The following is a 21885-nucleotide window of genomic DNA, read 5'->3' on the forward strand; positions in this document are numbered from 1 at the left end:
GGAGCTATCAGACTTTGAAAACCTGGTATCACTGGATCATGTTCAACAATTTTGTTGAATTAACCTTAACTAAAAAGGTTTTTAAATTGGATTTTGAATAAATGTGCAATTGTTATACTTTTGAATTTTCCTGTTACAAACCGCCCAGTCACATGCCCCCCCCAGCCACGCCCACAGAACCAGTAGTAAAAAATTTAAATTCTACCACTGTGTGGGGGGCACTGAGGATCAGTTTGTAGCACCAAGGGGGCAGTGGACTGAAAAGGTTTGGGAACCACTGGTCTATAATGAGACCGTTCAATTATACTTACCGGTATTAGTTTGCCTAAGGATCAACAAAGTATGATTTGACAAAGGGGGGGGGGGTGCTAAGACTTTCGATCAAGTTAAGTTGGGTTTTTCTTAGTCAACCTGCATAGGAATGTATTGTGCCATTTTGTTGTCAGTCGGGGGGGGGGGGTCTTAATTAAAGCCTATCCCTTTTTGAGAATCTGTCTATTTTCCGGATTAATTTTCCTGTTTCAGTTTTTGAAACTTTTAAGCCACGGTCTGTGCTACGGGTTGCAAAAAATGATACTAGGGGAAAAATGCTTTGTTTGCGATGACTAAGGGGAAAGTGGGAGAAAGGAATCTAAAAAAACCTCGCAGAAGAATCGCGCTGAAAGCGGAAGAGAATGGGCGCCAAATCCTCCTCTATATGGGCAGCGAACTCCTATTAGCCCCGCGAAGCAGCCGAGAGAAACAGGCGGCTCTACACGTATGAGACACAGTACCGTCTTGCCGTCGATTGGCTACTCCCCTTGATTTCTAGAGTTCCCAGTGGACAGTTGAGCCTCACCCCCTCTCGCTGATTGGTCAAAAAAGCGGTGGGAATGCTGCCAGAATCCGCCGGAGTGGGAGGTCGCTGCGGAGTTCATGATGGCGGCTGTCGGGCTGATCAGGAAGGGCGCCACCAGCTGCTCCCGGCGCTGCTTCTTCGGGGGTCTGTCGTCACTCTGGCGGCGGGGCTGCGCAGGGGTCACGGTGGATGATCTGGTGAATGGTTTGAGCGCGGAGCAGCGGCAGGTATACCCGGCAGCAGCTTCTTTTAGCGTTAGAAAACAAGCGTCCTCTGCTTTGCCTCCTCCTTGCAGCCTCCGCCGACCTGCTGCTGAGGTTCCTGACCCCTTCTTCGTGTTGTGTGTTCGCGTAGGGATCCTTTTCCACGAGTGGGACCGGACCTATTCTGGATCCCAGAATTCTGCTCTGGAACACACGGGAATAAGAATCCCAAAGAGGCGGACGGCGGATTCTGCATGCGCCGGCGATGAGGAACGTTGATCTACCCTGTTGGGGTCATTAAGAAAGCGTTCTCAAATAAAATTAGTTCAAGATGTGTGAAGAATCATGTTTGGAAATTTATTTCTTCAGAAAAAGTTGAATTAGCATGTTACGGAATCTGGTGACTGAAACGCTGGTAACGATCTCTAATCTGGATGGCCTTGAAGGTTTAGATCTTGTCCTTGAAGGATAAGGTTATTAACATTACTAGTCACAATTTAATTCTGCAGGCTGTTATGCACATTATTAGTTGTTTGCTTGACATTTAAAGAAATTTGAATTGAGCACTGGGGAACAATGCTAGACTATTAAACTGTGGACCTTACTGTCGGCAGATGGGTTGATGAATACCAGTTTAAATTTTTAAAAAGACTAAACAAATGCAAAAAACAATTAAAAGGCAAATTATTGAGCAGTAAATCAGGATAGTTTCCAGATTGAACTACAAAGAAATGTTATAAAAAGCCAATATGTTTTTTGTGAAAGGATCATACCCACTTTTTCTGATTTTAAAAGGCTCTTTTCCTGTTTGTTCTTTCAGTTTAAAAACATCCAAGGAATATTGATATACCTTTTGAAAAAAAGAATTTGAATTTTACAGATTCGTTTTATTCTTCATTGCAAAAGTATTTTTTCTGATATGTGCCTGGCAATAGAAAGCCAGTTTGATGTAATGGTTAAGACATCAGACTGGAAATCAGGTGACTGGGAGTTCTGCCTTAAGCATAAAGCCAGCTGGATAATCTTTGGCCATTTATTCTCTCACCACTCTAGGAAGAAAATAAACAACTTCCGAAATCTTGTTAAGAAAAGTCCAGGGACTTGACCAGGCAGTCACAAGTAATCAATAGTGACTTGACTAGAAGGCACCAAAACAAACACAAAACCCACCACTAACTATAGCCCTTGTAACAGATAAAATTACAAGGTAAAAGACAAAATGTCTTCAGATTATTATTTTTTTAAATCTGTCTCTAGGGCTGATTACTTGTACTCTGTCTTTAGGGCCACCAATCAAAATGTAAGATATTTTAAAACATACATGGAGTGAACAGTAAAATAAATAAAAGATTGTTGTAATTACTACGTTTCAAAATTAGTTTTTGGAATAGATTCCGTTGCTTATATGAATGACCTAGATAGCAGAGATGAATTTTATAACTACAAGACAATTTGAGTTGTCATTGTTTATATTCTAAGTTCATATTTTGATAGTAGAATCTGAGTGACATTCAAAATGAGCAAGGTTATTCAATGGAACTTTTGGTGGGCAAGTGGGCAACTTATTGCTGGGCTATAATGTGACGTTGGTTTGATTTAATGTATTGTCTGAGCCTAGCATTGTGGTTTGTAAAACATAGTTTATGGCTTAGCCAGAATTGTTTTATTAATTAAAGATGATGTAATTACACAGTGTAATCTGCACATCAATCAAAGGACATACATAGCAGGGTATTATAACTTATCAAGTAGCCTAGTTTGATCCAGATTTGAGATGTGGTTTGTGTAATAATTAAGACTGACAAGCTGCACCATTTCATTTTAGCACATAGCATTTTTCTCCTTTTGTGGAAATCTCTTTGACTGCAAAGGTAATAGATTTTTGAATTTCAAAAAGTTTTGGGCATGCCCAAATTACAGATGTTTGTAATTGGTGGTACTAAATCTTATTTTACAATGTATTTATGTGCTTAAACATGTTAGGCATTGAACAATAAATCAAATTTCTCATATGAAGTATTTGTTTTGCAATCAGTACTATTATGGATATGTTTAAAACTGCATGGCATTTAGATATAAAATACTCCAGCTGGGTATCTGTAATGTACTACAGTGAAAAACAGCTGCCACATATGGATCTTTTGAAGAACTAGCAACTTCATATGCAGAATTATTTATGTATTTGGCTTTTATGCTGCTTCAGTCTACAATCTCCAAGCAACTGGCAAATGACTGTTTTCGTAATTCATTCTAAAGCATAACAGATAATAGAATAGTCAACAATAAACAAACCACTACAAAATCAATAATACAAATACAAAGTAGTCACTGTTAACCACCAGTTCATTTTGAAAACAACAATTCCATATTCAACTACGTCCAAAAGCCCTACAGAAGAACCAGGTCTTAACAGCCCTATAAAATTCGGAATTGAGAATATCCTTGTGAATAGGGGTAAACTGCTGTACATGAGTTATTTTCATTCTGTATCAATTTGTTATCTGACTTGCAGTGAATGTTGCTTCTCTCCTTGATTAATGGAAACTAATAAAGAAGAAAAGCAACTTGGAATTAAGGAGAAACTTCATAACAGTGAGGACAATTAACCAGTACACAGATTGCCTTCAGAAGTTTTAGGTTTCATTACTGGAGGTTTTTAAGAAAAGACAGGACAACCACCTATCTGAAATGGTATAGGGCAGCGATGGTGAACCTTTTTTGGCTCATGTGCCATAAGTGGGGGGAGCGCAGGGCGGTCCTGTGCAGGTGTGCCGCACCCATAATGCGATGTGCGACCACCACCCCAGTTCGCATGCGCACACTACAGGCGTGACCCCCCATTTTTTGCATACTTTTTTCGCCCTCCCCAGGCTCCAGAGGCTTTATAGGAGCCTGGAGAGGGCGAAAACAGCCTCCCCCGCCCCCCGGAAGCCCTCTGGAGGCTTCAGGGACCTTCAGGAGGCTTCCCTGAAGCCTCTGGAGCAGTCAAAATGACCCTCCGAGCAAATCGGAAGTCACTTCTGGTTTGCTCGGAAGGTCGTTTTGAGTGCTCCGAAGGCTTCAGGGACCTTCAGGACGCTTCCCCGAAGCCTCCGCAGCAGTCAAAACGAACCTCCGAGCAAACCGGAAGTCCATTCCCGAACTTCCGGTTTGCCCATAGGGCTGGTTTTTTGCGCTCCGGAGGCTTCAGGGAAGCTCATGAAGCCTCCGGAGGGCCTCCGGGGGGCGGGGGAGGCTCTTTTCGCCCTCCCCAGGCTCCAGAAGCTTTATAGGAGCTTTTAAAAAGGATGAACTCAGCTGGCCAGCGCGCGCATGTGACACGCATGCCATAGGTTCGCCATCACTGGTATAGGGTCTCCTGCTTGAGCAGGTAGTTGGATTAGAAGACCTTCAATCAGCTCTATTCTGATTGATTGGTTGGTTGGTTGGTTGATTGATGAAGACAAATGTTCCTCTTAGCGGACTTGAGCTACGTCTTCACATGGCTATCTCTAGAATAGATCTATAGCTCTATTGATCTTGTTGGTTTGCGTTTTTTTTTAACTAGAATAGAATCGAGTTCTTTATTGGCCAAGTGTGGTTGCAGACACAAAGAATTTGTCTTTGGTACATATGCTCTCAGTGTACGTAAAGAAAAATAAAATACATTAATCAAGAATCATAGCATACAACACTTATTGATAGTCATAGGTTACTAATAAGCAATCAAATCGTACTAGGGAACAAATAAAACAATATAAATTGTAAAGATACATGGCTATCTCTAGAATGGCTCTGTTATCTTGTTGGTTTGCGGTGATTTTTTTTAAAGAAAACATTTAAAACAGATTGCTTACTTCGTTTCACTTCATTATCTTCATTACTATGATGCATTGATTGGTTATGTTGATCGCTAAAAATCTCTCTTTGGTTTAATCAAGCATAAAAATTGGATTATAATCTATACTGTAAGTACTTACTGATAATAAGCACTTACCTACTTAACCACTAAGTATTATGAAAGGCAGGTTTGAATTATATTCAACGTATCGGTGAATAAATGCTTTGACAAGCATTTGTCTTCTTTTGATTCTATTTACGGTAATAAGAAAAAAATACCAACAATATGATGGTGAAAAGACAATATAAACATAGGTAGGCCGTGACTTACAACCATTCGTTTAGTGACTGTTCAAAGTTATAATTACACTGAAAAAAGTGACTTGTGACTGGTTTTCACAGTTACAATGATTGCAGCATCCCCATGGTCAAATGATCAAAATTTGTATGCTTGGCAACTGGCATGTATTTATGATAGTTGCAGTGTCCCAAGGTCATGTGATGACCTTCCCAGCTAGCTTTCAACAAGCAATGGGAGAAGCCATATTCACTTTAATGACCGCATGATTCATTTAACAACTATAGTGATTCACCTAACAATTGCAGTAAAAAAAAACCATGAAGTGGAATAAAACTTACTTAACAAATGACTTGCTTTGCAACGGAAATTTTGGGCTCAATTTTGGTTGTATGTCGAGGACTACCTGTATCAAGTAATATTAACAACCTGATCTAAATTAACAAATAATGGTATAAGCATCCACGTATAACAAAAGAGGGAGGGAAAGATCATGAAAATTTATATCATAGTTCAGGGGTGTCCAAACTTGGGAACTTTAAGACTTGTGGACTTCAACTCCCAGAATTCCCCAGCCATGCTGGCTGGGGAATTCTGGGAGTTGAAGTCTACAAGTCTTAAAGTTCCCAAGTTTGGACACCCCTGTCATAGTTGAAACAACTTCAGAAAACCTAGCCAGTTTGTTCATAAAATCTTATTCCTTTGTCCACTAGCCAAAGAAAGTAAGATTTAGTTCAATGTTGACACCGCAACAACCCTCTACTGCAAATTAGGTAAAAATAATCAGGGATGGACAACCCAGTGCCCTCTGCTGGTTAACTCAGGGTAGATGGGAATTGAGATCTAAAATATGTTAAGACCATGTGTGTTCTATACTTGATTTCACGTGTAGTGTACCAATTGTCAACATTGTTGGGCTGAGCCATCCTGTTGAGCTCTTCAGAATCTCTATTGAGTCTAAATCATAAACATTTAATATTGGAATTGCATAGAGTCTGTGATGCTTAAGGTACCTGCTGGGAGACCTGGGCCGCCACCCTGCTATTCTTTTGTCTGTATGCTTTTTTCTCATTTAATTGAAAACAGTTCAGTATCTTTAGGGACTCGGGCAGCCTGGTTATTAAATGAAGTACATAAAAATTTGTCTTTACCTGTTGTGACTTTTTTGGAGGGGGGTTGTGGTGCTTCCTGATGCTGGATTTTCCTTTTGTCAAAAAGTAGGCAGCCTTGGGGAATACTAGATTATTAGCAATGGCTCTCTAACATAATTTATTCATTAGACTATTGCTCTATATCCTAAGAACAGATTAGAAGAAAAATAGTTTCTCCTGTTGTACCTATGGCAACATTCCTGAATCCATGGAGTTGAATCCTAAGGAATACTGTGGACAATAATAAGAGCTTCTTATGTGGTGTTGTCTTGTAGTATGCTTGAGGTGTCAAACAAATGCAGTACTGAACGCTCTAAGACTGAATCCTAAAATCAAAATCCAGATTTCCCTCAGAGGAGGTTCAGGTAACTACTCGGGGACAAAACCATCCCCCAAGGGATTGTGCAAGGAAACATCGAATATGGGAATAATAGCAAACTGATTAGAACTATGAAATCATACCCTAACACAGATGTGCAGGTCCCACTGGGATTATTGCTATTCATCACATTTTTTTTCTTAATGACACAAATTCATTTCATTTGTTAAATAATAAAGCTGTCCTTGCTTCAATTCACACAAGTACAAAGGAGAAGCCTCCTACTCAGCTGATAATTATGTTGTATTACAAACGAGATTTTTTTTTAATGTTAAGCAAAAAAAAAAAAAAGGAAATTAACAATGTTGGTTTCTAATATGCATTTTTCATTGTATTTTGGACAGCTTAGGCAAACCATGACCAAATTCTGTCAGGAACACTTAGCTCCAAAGGCTCAAGAAATTGATCGGGATAACGAATTCAAAGATATGAGGGTAAGTGCTTTCAGTAGCCATGCATCTGACACAGTGATACAGCCAGTTTTTTTTAGTAATTGATTTCCTTAACCTAATGGCCTTCAGGAAGATTTCATAATTCCTATTATCCCTTATTGGCCAGGAAAGCATCAACTAGGAAAAAAATAGAACTATGTATTACATTTTTAGAATGTAAATGTACATACCATAAATATACAAATACTGTAGAACCAAGTAAGTTGTTATGAAATATTACTTGTTAGAAAGGATGAATTTAATTAAATGCCTAAGTAAAATCTTTCTTGTAAACTCAATTTGAACACTGACCAAAAAAAATCTCTGTCCCTGGTTTTTATGTATTTTGTTTGGAATTTACTGCAATTTAATTTTTAAAAAAATAGATTTAAAAAATAGGGACGTCCAGTTTATGAAAGAAACAGTATTAAGAGTGTTAATCTAAAACATGGCGTTCCATCCAAAAGTCACATTTTATAAGCGAGAGTTATTTTATGGGACATAATTTTACTGCTGTGTTTTTATTAAGCCCTTTAGTATTTAAAAAGTTGATCCTCAGAATTGTGTACATCTTTTGTATTGCGTTGTTAAGTTTATTAAAATATGCTTGTTTATTTATGAAATCAGTTCTGGTGTTCTAGTCTAGTCTATGGCCATGCAGATGCAACTTAAATAATAACTAGTTCTTAGTAGCATAGAATATGACACTGGTTACCAATAGAGGCCATTGCATTCATTTTTGTGGAAATGCACTCACGCTGCTTGTAGAAGCTTCATTGCATTCAATAGGTTTCTCAGTAAGACTGAGCCATTAAATAAGCCAAGGTTACTATGCTATTCCCCCACCTAGACTCAATCCCACACAAAAGCTCGTAGCCTATTAAGGGCTATAGGACACTGTCCTTTTTCAAACAACCTGTTGTATTTGCATGCTGGGATCAGAAGGGAGAGTTATTGCTATTCTATTTCCTTTCTTCACTTGGTTTTCTCTCCTCTGATCCGCACATAGCAAAATAGCTACAGTATTTGTCCTCCCTTCTAAAATATAGGCACCTCCTTTGGAGTCCATCAAAAAGTGATCGTGGCTGGGAACATATCCTGAAAAAGAGTTGGGTGAAATGGTAGCTCCGTCTGGAAAAAAAAAATGTGACACCTACCAGATTGGACAAAGACTATTGAAATCATGGGCTCAGAATGAAATGGGGCCAGTGTCATGTGATCAGAGGGAAATATGCCAGAGTTGTAAAAGGAAGAAAGTGAGCATGATAATTGGAGTGGTAATGGCAAGGGATCGTGGCCTATCTGTTAGGCAAGGATTGAGTATGAAGTATTTGCTAGCAACTATGGTAGAAAACAAATCCCAGTTTGAGAGGTTTTTTGCTGTTGATTGTCTTTTGTAAAACTTTGAAAACTACCGTATTTTTCGGAGTATAAGATGCACCCTTTCCCCCCCAAAAAAAGAGGGTGAAAATCTGGGTGCATCTTAGACACAAGATACAGCATTTTTGGCTTCCCAAACCCCATGCCCACTCATCCCGTTTTTTCAAACAAAACAAAAACCCCATTTGGAAAGCCTGCAATGTGCTCTGGGAGGCTGGGGAGATAAAAAATGAACGAATTTTTTTTGCTTGTTTTTGCCCTCCCCAGCCCCTAGGACAGTGATGGCGAACCTATGGCATGCGTGCCACAGGTGGCACGCGGAGCCATTTGTCAGGGCACGGGAGGCGCTGCACTGTCAGCTGGCCAGTGTGCATGCGCGCGCTGGCCAGCTGAGTTCACTGTTTTTAAAAGCCATTTTTTGCCCTCCCCAGGCTCCAGAGGCTTTATAGGAGCCTGGGGAGGGCGAAAAGAGCCCCTCCCGCCCTTCCCGGATGCCCTCCGGATGGTCCCTGAAGCCTCCGGGGGGCGTGGGAGGCTCTTTTTGCCCTCCCCAGGCTCCTATAAAGCCTCTGGAGCCTGGGAGGGCGAAAAAAGCATGTAAAAATGGGGGGTCGTGCCTGTTGTGTGCACATGCGCACTGGGGGGGTCACGCATTGCATTATGGGTGCGGCACGCCCGCACACGACCCCCCTGCGCTCCCCCCACTTATGGCACGTGAGCCAAAAAAGGTTCGCCATCGCTGCCCTAGGAGCACTCTACAAGCCTCCCAAAGCCTATGTTGCGCTGTTTTTTGCAAAAAGCGGACCCTTTTTGCCAAAAATGAGCCCTTTTTTGCTCGAGTTTGCCCTCCCCAGCCCCTAGGAGCACTTTGCAGGCCTCAAACTCTCAGATTGCAGAGGTCTGCAGAATGCTCCTAGGGGCTGGGGAGGGCAAAAACGTTTTTTTAAAAATTTACCTCTTCAAAATCTTATATTCTTATATTCGAAGTCTTATATTCCAGTGTGTCTTATAGTCTGAAAAATATGGTAAGTTATTTGATATAGTAGGTTTATGCTTCCTAATATGCATTAGGCTATATTTTTATTGCCTTCCATCCTTCTGAGATCAATAAACTGAGGATCCAGATTGTTAGAGGCAATATGCTGACTCTGTAAAACCGCTTAGAGAAGGCTGTAAAGAACACCGAAGCAGTATATACCATGTTTCCCCGAAAATACAACCTGTCCTGAAACTAAAGCCTTGCCACATTTTTCGCGTGGGCAAAAATATAAGCCCACCCCCGAAAATAAGCCCACTGGACAATCCCCCCCTCCGGTCAGGCAGAGCACCGCTCGCCGACCTAGCGGTATCCCGAAGGTGCCAAGCTGCGGGAAGGAGGTGGGGCAAAGGCGCTCGCGTTGCTTGGTGCTTTCATGGTACCACTAGGTCAGTCAGCAGCGCTGTGGCCAGCTGAAGAGGGGGGGGTTGCACGATGGTTGTACGATCTGCAGCCCACAACTATAGAGCGTACTCCCAGAGCGACATCCGTCCTCCATGCGAGAGGCGCCAGCAGTGCAGGTGCTGATCACATGCCCCCCGGTTACAGTGTCCCGGGGGGCATGTGATCACCATTTTGTGACCTCCTTACAAGGAAAATCAATAGGGAAAACAGATTCATTGATTCATTTACTATCTGTGGCACGAAGGATCATAAAATGGGGCAAATTTCACTTAGCAACAAAAAATTGGGGTTCAATTGTGCTCATAGGTTGAGGACTACCTATACTTAAGAGCCAGTGCAGTGTAGCAGTGAAGAAGTTGGATTTGGACCATGGAGTCCCTTGTCCAACTTCATCCCCAAAGTCGTGGATCATTCGTATTGTCTTTGTTCCATCTGTCTCATAGAGTGGTTGTTTCACAATAAAAAATGAAATGACTTTGAAAATACACTTTGAGCTCCTGGAGAAAAGGCGAAGTCATAGTCATCATCATTTATGAAAGCTGTAAAGCATACCTGTTTTTGCAGCAACAGCTCTGGAGCTCCACTATTTCTCACTATTTTAACAGTGTTTAGAATGTTGTTTTTGGAAAAAGATCAAAAATTGGCTGGAGGCAATAACGGGGGTTAAAATAGAATGGAAACCTGAAATCTTTTTATTAGGAATAATGTCTGCGAAATACAAAAAAGAAATCCAGTATTTAATACTACATATAATTACGGCGGCAAGGATTGCCTTTGCCCAGAAATGGAAAAACAAACTACCGTATTTTTTGCCCTATAAGACGCTCCGGAATATAAGACGCACCCAATTTTAAAGGAGGAAAATCTAGAAAAAAAAGATTCTGAACCAAATACTGTAGTAAAATATTTTATATCAACTGTATAAAGTTAACAGCAGTTTAAGAACAATTTTATGTCAACCATGTAACATATTAAGAACTATCTTTACTCTCATTAACAGTCAGTAAAGTCAGTAAACAGTGAAAGTAAAAAAAATAAGGCTGTAATATTTTTATTCGAACCCCAAGAATTCCTCTTCTTCGCTGCTATCAGAAATGAGGAAGGACAGATCCACGCAGTCATTGTCATCACTTTCTTCCTCAGTGGTGTTTGCCTGCCCCATTTTTAGATGACCCAGGTGGCTAAGCGCTCCATGGCTCAGGACCTAGTTACTTGCGGGATCGTATTCTGCCCCATACATCCCTGCGACCAATCCGCTCGCACAGAGAAGGCCTCCTCCAGGTGCCGTCCACTAGACAGTGTCGGGGGGCGGCGCCTAGGAGTAGAGCCTTCTCTGTGGCGGGCCCAGCCCTGTGGAATGACCTCCCTCCGGATATTAGGAATACCTCTGACCTCCGCTCCTTTCGTATTAAGCTTAAGACCCACCTATTCCAAGTAGCTGGCCTGGCTCAACTTTGATCTAACCATATCGCTCCTGACGGGTTTTTAATTGGGTATTTTAATTATATTTAATTATTTAGGGGTTTTTTAATCACTGTATTCTAATTGTTTTTTATTCATCAGCCGACCTCCTCCTTGTGTATGTCTCGGTATATGTCTCTGTTATATGTTTGTTTTGTCCACATATTTATTTCATATGTTTCATTGTACGCCGCCCCGAGTCCTTCGGGAGAGGGTGCGGCTAAGAAATAAATATTTATTTATTTATTTATTTATTATTTATTATAGTATAAGACGCACCCAGATTTTCACCCTCTTTTTTGGAGTAAAAAAGTGCGTCTTATAGGGCGAAAAATACTGTAATTCCAAGCGAAGATGAAATAATAAGAAAGGTTATGGATTGTGCTGAAATGGACAAATTAACTAAAGAAATTCAGGGAAAAGAAGAATCAGAATTCTATCAGATATGGGACAAATGGTATAGGTGGATGGAGGAAAGAAACAAGAATCAATGAAGGAATATAACAAAACTCAAAAATAATAGTTATGAGTAAAATAGGAGAGTTAAGAATGGTGAAACCAAATGAAATACAATAGTAGGGGAAATAATATAAGGTGAGCAGTATCGATTGATAATTGCTATTAGAAAGAACAGGAAGCTCCTGTTTGTATTGCATTGTGTAAATGTGTTGTACGTCTAAGTTTTGTGCGTGTGTATTTTACATGTTTGTTAATAAAATTGGGGCGGGGGAGAGAATGTTGTTGTTTTTTCAAGCACAGAGACTGTAGGAAAGATTAACCTTTAGCCACAAGTATGTAAAGCAGCCAGGTGCTGAGATATGACCAAAAAGGAGGACATCTGAGCTGTGGTGGGGCAGTGGTTAGATTGCAGTACTGCAGGTTACTTCTGCTGACTGCAATTTGGCAGTTTGAATCTCATCAGGCTCAAGGAGATGGGTAAAATGAGGATTCAGATTGTTGGTGGAAATATGCTGACTCTGTAAACTGCTTAGAGAGAGGTGTAAAGCACTGTGAAACAATATATACATCTAAATGCTAGGGCTATAGTGCTATTGCTATCTAGCAAAACTTCATTTGGTTGCACTTTTCTGTGATATATCAAGTGTGATTCCTGGGCAAGTACTCCATCATGTTTCATGTTAAATTGGGCAAACTCAGTCAGAATTAGTAAGCTAAATACCAACATTGTAAAAATTTTAGCATTCCACGTGCTTGCAAATTAATTATTTGCAGTCCAAAAGGGACTAGGGAAAAGACTTTTTAGAGTTTTCCCTCCTAAACTTTTGGCTATAAGCCACTACTGATTAACCTGGAAAGTAACAATTCAGCAAATAAATTCTAAACCTGAAATATAATCTTACAAGACACTTCATATTAAAATGGTCTTTCAATGCAGAGATTCTACTAACTTAATGATAAACAATGTCAGTTTCAAAATTAAATTAATTGGTCTCACTACATGGAAAATCTCTTTTTTTTTTATCTTAGTGAGCTAATGATTACCTACACAATGATGATAAACTGTTAATTAGACTTGTACCAGATGGAACAACAAATGAACCTTTCTTCAGCTGACCAATCCTTTGTTTGTAATGTTGGGCAATAGATATTTTACCCAGCATTTTATATTGGTAGGGAGATTAAACTGGGATACTTAAGAACATTGTAAAACCTGAGGAGCCTTACATTAGGCCAAAATCTTGCTTATAGGTTTGTTCTACTCTTTGTAGGAATTCTGGAAGAAGCTTGGGGACCTAGGAGTTCTGGGAGTAACAGTTCCAGGTACGTACATGCATTCAGCATTGAACAAGCCTTTGTGGCCTATAGAATTGCAATATGTGGCAATATGGATATTTTGGACTTGGGGCAATTAGTAATATTTCTAGGCTAATTAGTCTAATGATAAACTTTTCTACCCTTCCAACCCCCAATTCCTTCTAGTTGAATATGGTGGATCAGGAATGGGCTATCTGGACCATGTACTGATATTAGAAGAATTATCTCGGGCTTCAGCAGCTGTTGCATTAAGCTACGGTGCTCATTCAAATCTGTGCATCAATCAGTTGGTGAGGAATGGCAACGAAATGCAAAAAGAGAAATATCTACCCAAGGTTTGTAGAAATAAGCCAATTCCACAGTAGAACAAAAGCATGCAACAACTTGAATTCGATATTCAGGTAGTCCTCTACTTACAACACTTCATTTAATGACCGTTGAATGTTACAACGGCATTGAAAAAAGTGACTTATGACCGTTTTTCACATTTACAACCGTTGTAACATCCCCATGGTCACCTAATCAATATTCAGATGCTTGGCAACTGATTCATATTTATGACGGCCACAATGTCCCAGGGTCAAGTGATCCCATTTTGAGACCTTCTGACATGCAAAGTCAATTGGGAAACCAGATTCACTTAACAACCTTGTTATTAACTTACAGCTGCAGTGATTCACTTAACAACTGTGGCAAGAGAAGTTATAAAATGGGGCAAAATTCACTTAACAAATGTCTCACTTAACAACAGAAATTTTGGGCTCTATTGTGGTTCAAAAGTCAAGGACTACCTGTATTCATTTTGTTTTAGAATGCAGCAAGTAACATTATTTTGCCTCAAGTGTTTTACTTAATCTTTATGAAATGTATTTTGTTTATGTATTGTAGGAATTTTTTTAAAAAAAAATTATTTGGCCTAAAAACCACCTTCAACTTTCATGTCTGATTTGTCACTGCAAATTAATGAGAAATAAAGAAAACAATCTTAAATCTGCAAATGATATTTACCAAGTCCCTGAAGGTTTGAGAGAGAGCCTGTTTAACACTGAGGTTAGGATAAGTATCTTACATATTTAGGCAGCAGATCTACACATTCTTGCCCAGGAATAAGCTCCCGTGAATTTATTAGGGCTTAATTTTGAGTGAACAGGCGAGCTCTTTCATGTGCTGCAGTTGAACTAAATTGCAGCACATATGTGAAGGAAAGCAAAAGCTGCAAAATTTAGAGTTTTAAGTGCATCTCATCTGGTTGTCTCTGAAGACTGATTTTATAGATCTGTTGGTCACTTGCAAATGATCCCGTCACAGAGCAAATTCAGTTGGTGCTTCGTATTTCATGTTGTCACTTTTCACTTTGAAGGGAGCCTTTGCCATGAACTCAATTCATGTAACCAATTGTCAGTCTTTACGTGGTGTCCAGGTGTATGTGAGCTTGTTCTGTATGCTTCTCCAGAAGCAGAAACTAGTATTTTTTCCTGTAATGATGAAACATACACTGCAGGCCTCTGTAGCCCTCCCTCAGTTGCTTCAGGGCAAGCTAAATGGTGAGCCACGGTGGCACAGTGGTTAGAGTGCAGTAACCGCAGTCTTCTTCTGCTGACTGCTGGCTGTCTGCAGTTTGGCAGTTCAAATCTCACCAGGTTCAGCGTTGACTCAGCCTTCCATCCTTCTGAGGTGGGTAAAATGAGCACCCAAATTGTTGGGGGCAATATGCCGACTCTATAACCCGTTTAGAGACGTCTGTAAAGCACTGTAAAGCGATATATAAGTTTAATTGCTATTGCTATTCACTTTGCAGTGCTTTCAAGTAGACTTGTCACACAAGGTATTTGACTGGGCTACCTCCACCTATGTTTCCTGCCATGGCTAGCCTATGGTGCAATGATGAACAGAAGGTATTTGATATCCACAGGAAGCTTCTGAAGACTTGAAAGAGCACGTTTCCAAAGCCCTTGGAAGCCTTTTTCTGTTGTGTAAGGCCATAAAAAAAATACAAGCCTTCTGCTAAGTTATTTCATCTTTTCATTCATACTTTGGCACTGAAAGTTATTTCTTTTCTCTTTTATCATGATAAATTTTCCATATGGGTGTATTTTTTAAAACAATATTTTACATCCTAAGATGGTTTCTAGATGGTGTCTTTAAAAAAATGAAGAATCTGGAATGTGATTTTTTTTTAAGTGAGGAAGAATGCAGTGTCAATCAAAAACTTCTTCTGACTTTTATTCTTTCATGATTCCTCAGTAACTTAATGATAGCCTGTTGTAGCTTCTGAGTCAGGGCTTCCATATTCCCAGCCCGTGCATCGGATGCATTGTGCTGGCCACGCCCAGTTTAGCAAAAGGGGGAAAAGTCCCAATATGTCATTTCACACTGCTATGATGACGTGAGTTTGATACCCCTGTTCTGGGTGATGCAACCCCATAGAACCAGTTGCAGTAATCCAAGTGTGAGAACAGTGAAGATTAATGAGGCCTTCAGTCAACAATGCAACTTTTTAGAGACCAAAGACCTTGCTTGGTTTTGAAATATATGTCAAGAACCGCTAGTCTTATATATGGCAGTTGTGTTTTTTTGTTGTGAATATGTGAATATGGACGGGGGTTTTCCCTTTTATTCTTTTTTGCTCTTTAAAGTGTAAACTATCTAGAGTCCCTTTGGAAGGGATTCTTCCAAAGTTAGCCTCAAAATAAAATCAATAAAAGGTGAGAGCACAATAAAAACTGGATTTTTTTAAAATTTAGTTTCTAACTTAACCTTAAAATTTCTCCTAACATATTAAGCATTTCCATTTGATGGCAACTTTGAAGAAGCCCCTAAGAATATGCCTTAGATGTTACATGTCCTTCTGCAGGCTCTTTGTGATCTGCTTCTGAAGCTTTCAGTCTGGTTTCAGCTGCAATTACAACTTGAAATTGAATCTAGTCTTTGCAATGAGGGTCTTGTCCCAAAGGTGCTTTTTCAAGAGGCAACTGGATTTTCTTGTTTTTCTTAAAAGACATTTCGCTTCTCATCCAAAAAGCTTCTTCAGCTCTGACTGGATGGTGGGGAATGGGAGGATTTGTGTTCCTTGCAGACAGCTGGTTATTTGCATTCTTTTAGAGAGTCATTGAGCTACTTGGAGGTTTGTCTGTGTCCTCAGAGTCACCTGAGTAATGCAATTAAAAAAACAAGTAAGTCCAGTTGCCTCTTGAAAAAGCACCTTTGAAACAACCAAGACCTTGAGAATCTCCAGAGACAACAAAGGTCTACTACCTGTCTTCTGTCGTGCTTATGCATCTATGAAAATATCCATACAGTTCTGAAGTAGTTACAAGATGTTGTCCTTCTTAATTCATCAGAAAGGGCAGTTTGCAGCTCTAATATGTATGCTGCCTACAGGAGACCTTGAAAAAAATGACAGTTTTTCCTCCTTACTTAGATAATAAAAGAAGTGATTTCTGATTTGAAGAGGTTTTTGACTTGATTAGTCTCCTATTCTTACCCCCTCAGTCCTCGTCACTGATATTGCAGTCAGAACAGTGCAATCACTGCCCAATTGATGCAAAATGAAATATCTTCCATTTGCACCATTAGATTTTTCACTTAGAGTAGGGATATTCTAATTTTTTAAAAAATCATCTTTTCCCAAGTGAGTACCCATTATTGCAAGATAGGATTTCGTTTAAAAACAACTTTGCATCAAATAGGCGAGTGCCAGAGCTGATGAATAGTATTTTAAATGCAAACTAAATAAGGAAGAATGACAGTTTCCAAATGGTGGATTTGGTGATATTTTAAAATAATGCTCTGACAGTTAAAATTTCATAGTTGTTTTCAATTTATTAAAATCTGGGCTGGAACATTAAAGGAGAACCCAATTTCTGCAGTCTGATTCCATAAGGCAAATTTTCCTTATTCTGTACTACCCTTTCTCCAATTAGTGAAATTATTTTCACACATAATGCTGTTAAAAATGGGTAAATTATATGGTTCATCTATTTTATTCTTCTTGAGAAATGTACAAGTTTACCCAAGCACCTCTCTGTCTTAAATTGAAAGACTGAAGTAGTATTAATCTGCAGAGTGTAACTATATTACTTCATTCCGGTGTACTGAATGAGCTTGGAAAAAGAATAGATGTACATCAATTTGGTCCTGTTTTCAAAAGGCAATCAGGGAGAAGACATCATGCAAAGCTACTAATACTTTTGTCTTGGTACCATTCTCCTAGCTGTAAAGTCCATTCCAAACAATGTTTCATTACTCATTTGTTGTAACAGAACTACAGTATATTTTCTTGTTTGGTGTGATGTTCTACGATGTCATTTGTAAAATTATTTGGAGAATTCTGAAGAACACTTGTTATTTGCGGTTCCCCAAAGCATGAAAACCAGATTCTTGTGAACTTTTTATAAATAAATAAAAACAGTAACGATAGCAGCAAAATGGACTTCTTTTTCATCTTATCCTCCCAGTTGATTAGTGGAGAGCATATTGGAGCACTAGCAATGAGTGAATCCAATGCTGGTTCTGATGTTGTCTCCATGAAGCTGAGGGCAGACAAAAAAGGTAAAGAATTATTGCGCATATATGGACAAAAAGGTTGGTAAAAGGTATCTAATACCTCCTGGACTTCCACTTTAACACATCAAGCTTTTCTAGATATTCTTTTATGTCCACACATTAACTTATATTAGTCCTGATGTACGTCTGAGCAATTCCCACGCCAAAAGGCTGGAGAACAAATAATGCTGCTGCAAAGCGCAGGGGAGCAAAAAAAAGGCTGATGAGCTGCCAGAGATGTGAATACAACAGTTCTGTCTAAAGCAACTGCTTTCAGGCTAAACACAGCTCACAATGTGTTATCCAGTGTGGCTCCTTATTGTCCTATCCTCAGTTTCTCTATTTTCATTGCTGATCACTGCCAATCAACCCGCATCCAAGGTTATTGATTGTGAGTGGGAAAATGTGTCCACGATTTCCCCTTTCAGCAACTCTCCCCTGTACCTGTTGCATTCTGTTTAAATAGCCCTATCAAGTTTCTAGCTTTAGGTACAAAGTAGACAAAGCCAGGAAATCCTCATTGCCAATGTAGAATTCCATATGTCCTTTTCTGGATTCAACCCCACCCCCACCCCCCAATATTGGGCTATCATTGCAGTGGTTAGAAGGAGTTGTGTGGTGGCCTAGAGATAGAGCTCTCGCCTCACAATCAGGAGTCTGTGAGTTTGATCCTAGGTAGAGGCAGATATTTCTTTCTCTAGGTACACTGAGAATATATCTACTGAGCAAAACTCCTCATTGGTGACAGGAAGGGCATCCGGCCACACTGTAGCTCCATTCAGTTGCCCAGACTCCACCTCGCAAGGGATTATGGGATCGCTAAAAGTAGATGATAATTGCAGTGATGTAGAAGGATCGTCTAGTTGAAGTTTACATAGACAGAGCTTTGAAAGATATTGCATCCATCCAGGTGTGTAATATTGATATATAAAATAATTTCTGCGACTTTCTGATATTCACATTTGCTTTCTCTTGCTTCAGATTTGAGGATTGGGTTTATTGGCAGGCCTGGGGAACACAGAGAACACAAGTTTCTGATTGTTTCAACCACTTGAAGCAAAAATTGTGTGGAGCAGAGTTGTGAGGTGAAAAATAAAATACTGAATGGCGGCATGATTGAGTCATAACTTCATACTGTTTGAGATGCACTGACCTGGGGGCCAAGCCTTCCAGCTGACTAAGCCTTTGAAGAATGTGTTGTTTGCGTAGGACAGGGGTGTCCAAACTTGGCAACTTTAAGACTTGTGGACTTCAACTCCCAGAATTCCCCAGCCAGCTGGCTGGGGAATTCTGGGAGTTGAAGTCCACAAGTCTTAAAGTTGCCAAGTTTGGACACCCCAAGCGTAGGACAACTCTGCTCCTTTTTTTCAAGAAAAACTACGGTAGCTGATTATGGAAAGAGCCAGCTACAGAGCTAAGTTATATATCTACATCTAACTATAAAAAAAATCTCATGGACATAGACATAAAAGCAAAAGGTATCCAGAATTTGAGAAGAAACATTTATGGGAATTTCAATTGTCTTGGGAAGTATTAGACTTTCTGGAAATACATTGACTTTGAGTGTTTTGTGAACCAGACAATTAATCCGTTCATCTTTCCTTTCCAGGGGATTATTTTGTTCTAAATGGGAACAAATTTTGGATTACAAATGGGCCAGATGCTGATGTTCTAATTGTTTACGCTAAAACAGACCCCACGGCTGTTCCAGCTTCTCACGGTATAACAGCATTCATTGTGGAAAAGGTATGTTTCCAGGGTTGTAAAAATGCTTGTTTTCTTGTTCCATGTAAACTATTTTACACATGCTTATGGATATCATGTACTTTCAACTAGATGTGAAAGAACTTATTTGTTAGAAAATAAAACAAGCCATGCTCCTCAATTGAAAGAACATTGTTTCCAAAATAGAGGCCAGCAGTTCCATCTTCTGTGGCCAATGTTGCATAAGAAACAGATCAGACATTCTGCTGGCTTTCCTTGAGTGCTCCGAGCAACAACGTTAATGTTGGCAGAGATAGAGTTGTCTCTGTCCATATGGTCAGAAGAGTTACATAAAAACAGCTCTAAACTGGCAAGATTAGCACCTTAAAATAATAATTTACCTTGTGATGTTTAACTTCAGTGAGCTCAAGGAAGTTCTTCTCTGAGGTTCTGAACTGGAACAGGATATGCTACATGATGATGTGAGAAAAAGTATAAACCTATTTGATGGCATTCTTATTTTAAAATAATTTTACGGTCATTCCCATGTCCATCTTTGCGTAAATTAAGAACTATCTTGTCACATCTGATAGGAAATTCTTGTTAAAGGGATTGAGCCATTATGATTTTTTAGTATGCATATTCATAATTAGTAAATCACCTGAAGCCTCAGCCAACTATATATTGTAAACAGTTTAATAACTAGTAAGGAAAAAATGAAATCAATAACCATCCCCACCTAAATATTTAAATGTTTCAGCAGTTGCAAAACAATTACAGTTTAAGGAGCACAGAGTAAATATGGAAACTCGGTTCTACCAAACTAATATAAGGCTATATACAGGTGAAACTCGAAAAATTAGAATATCGTGCAAAAGTTTAAAGTTGCATTACTGAAATAAATGAACTTTTGCATGATATTCTAATTTTTCGAGTTTCACCTGTAAATAGAATATGCCATACCCATAAAGCCACTTGATTGTGCATAGGCTGAGTCTGTAGTTTCTTTCACATTTCTTGAAGAAGATGTTACATTTTTGGAACAATTATATTTGGAGGTTTAATTGTTGTCACCTCAATAAATGTGGAAAAGAAGAAAACAGATTTCATGTTCTTACAAATATTCTGTCGTTCACATTTTTTTAAGATAGTAAAGATCCAGTATTGAATGAGTAGAAGGCAAGTTTATTGAATGGAACATCAGAAATCAGAAAACTGGAGCAAGATTCCTTCATTTCATATCAGACCCATGAACCCAGTTTCAAATCTTTCAGAAAAAAAAAATTAAGTGAGGACAGGCTGTTATGCAGAATAAAAGGAAAAATTCTGCTACAAAACTGTCTTCTGGCACAGGGTTGGATTTCACTCACTAGTAAACCATTCACAGCCATTGTAAAACATCTCATGAAAATCTGACAGATTAACTCCCTGCCAAATATTCAAATTATATAACAACCCTAATTTATTTAGAACCTATGTTACCTTGGAGTTTGGAGCAAGGGTGACACGAACTCAAACTTGAAACTTTTTTTGGCTTTACGTTAAGAACTGGGTACTTGTATGTTGACCTGTGGTCTCTGATTTGCTATCTCTGTAGGTGTTAGACCTCTTTCTTTACCATGTTGCCATTAATATACTTTGCATGAGTCATTTCTGTGATTAGCTCCTATTCAGTACAGACTAATCAGTTGGAAGCTTTAAGAATTGTGTTTTAGTCTAGCTTCTAATGGAAGAAGGTTTCCTTGTGCATTTTCTATCTCCTTTCTTCAGAATATGCCTGGTTTTAGCACAGCACAAAAACTGGATAAACTGGGAATGAGAGGGTCAAATACCTGTGAATTAATCTTTGAGGATTGCAAAGTTCCTGGTGAGTAACACAGTAGCTGTGCTACTTTCAGCTGTAATGACAACTCCCCTGTTTCTCTCTCCCTAGGTTTCTCTTTCTGAATGTTAAATTATATATTTTTAAAAAATTGAAAAATCAAGTCAACAATTGTTTCTCTATACTTAGCCTCTTTTTTTTCTTCTGAATTTCATTTTCCTTCCATCATTTCCCTTCTCCTCCTCTCTTTTCTAATAACAATGGTTTGTTTAAGCAGACTCCATTTTCTGGACATATTACTTACCCAGCAATGATTTATTGACCTTTAAGATAACAATGCGCAATTTACAGCAGGGGTGTCAAACTCACAGCCCAAGGGCCAGATGCATCATATGCTGGCCCCGCCCCCACCAGGTTTAGTAAAGGGGGGTAAGTCCTGATACATCACGTGATGACGTTGTGACGACTCAAGTTTGATACCCCTGATATACAGGTGTATTTCTCAACTTTGGCCACTTTAAGATGTCTGGATGTCCTAGAATTCCTCAGCCAATTTGCTGGTTGGGGAATTCTGGGAATTGAAGTCCAGACATGTTAAAGCAGCCACAATTTACAAATGCTGCCTACAATTTATTTA

The 21885-nt window shown here is 39.3% G+C and overlaps 1 protein-coding gene across 1 annotated transcript in view; it reads left to right on the forward strand.

Moving 5' to 3' along the window:
* Nucleotides 1-868: 868 nt before the first annotated feature.
* The window catches only part of IVD (isovaleryl-CoA dehydrogenase), a 33420-nt gene continuing 12403 nt past the window's right edge, over nt 869-21885 (forward strand). The window contains exons 1-7 of the mRNA XM_081934715.1: nt 869-1065; nt 7033-7122; nt 13132-13183; nt 13343-13512; nt 17635-17728; nt 19332-19468; nt 21197-21293. Of these exons, the coding sequence (XP_081790841.1) occupies nt 916-1065; nt 7033-7122; nt 13132-13183; nt 13343-13512; nt 17635-17728; nt 19332-19468; nt 21197-21293 (790 nt within the window). The 5' untranslated portion in view covers nt 869-915. The remainder of the gene's footprint in view (nt 1066-7032; nt 7123-13131; nt 13184-13342; nt 13513-17634; nt 17729-19331; nt 19469-21196; nt 21294-21885) is intronic.

Source organism: Natrix helvetica, assembly GCF_964273705.1.
Source record: "Natrix helvetica genome assembly, chromosome: 1".
Lineage (NCBI taxonomy): Eukaryota > Metazoa > Chordata > Lepidosauria > Squamata > Natricidae > Natrix > Natrix helvetica.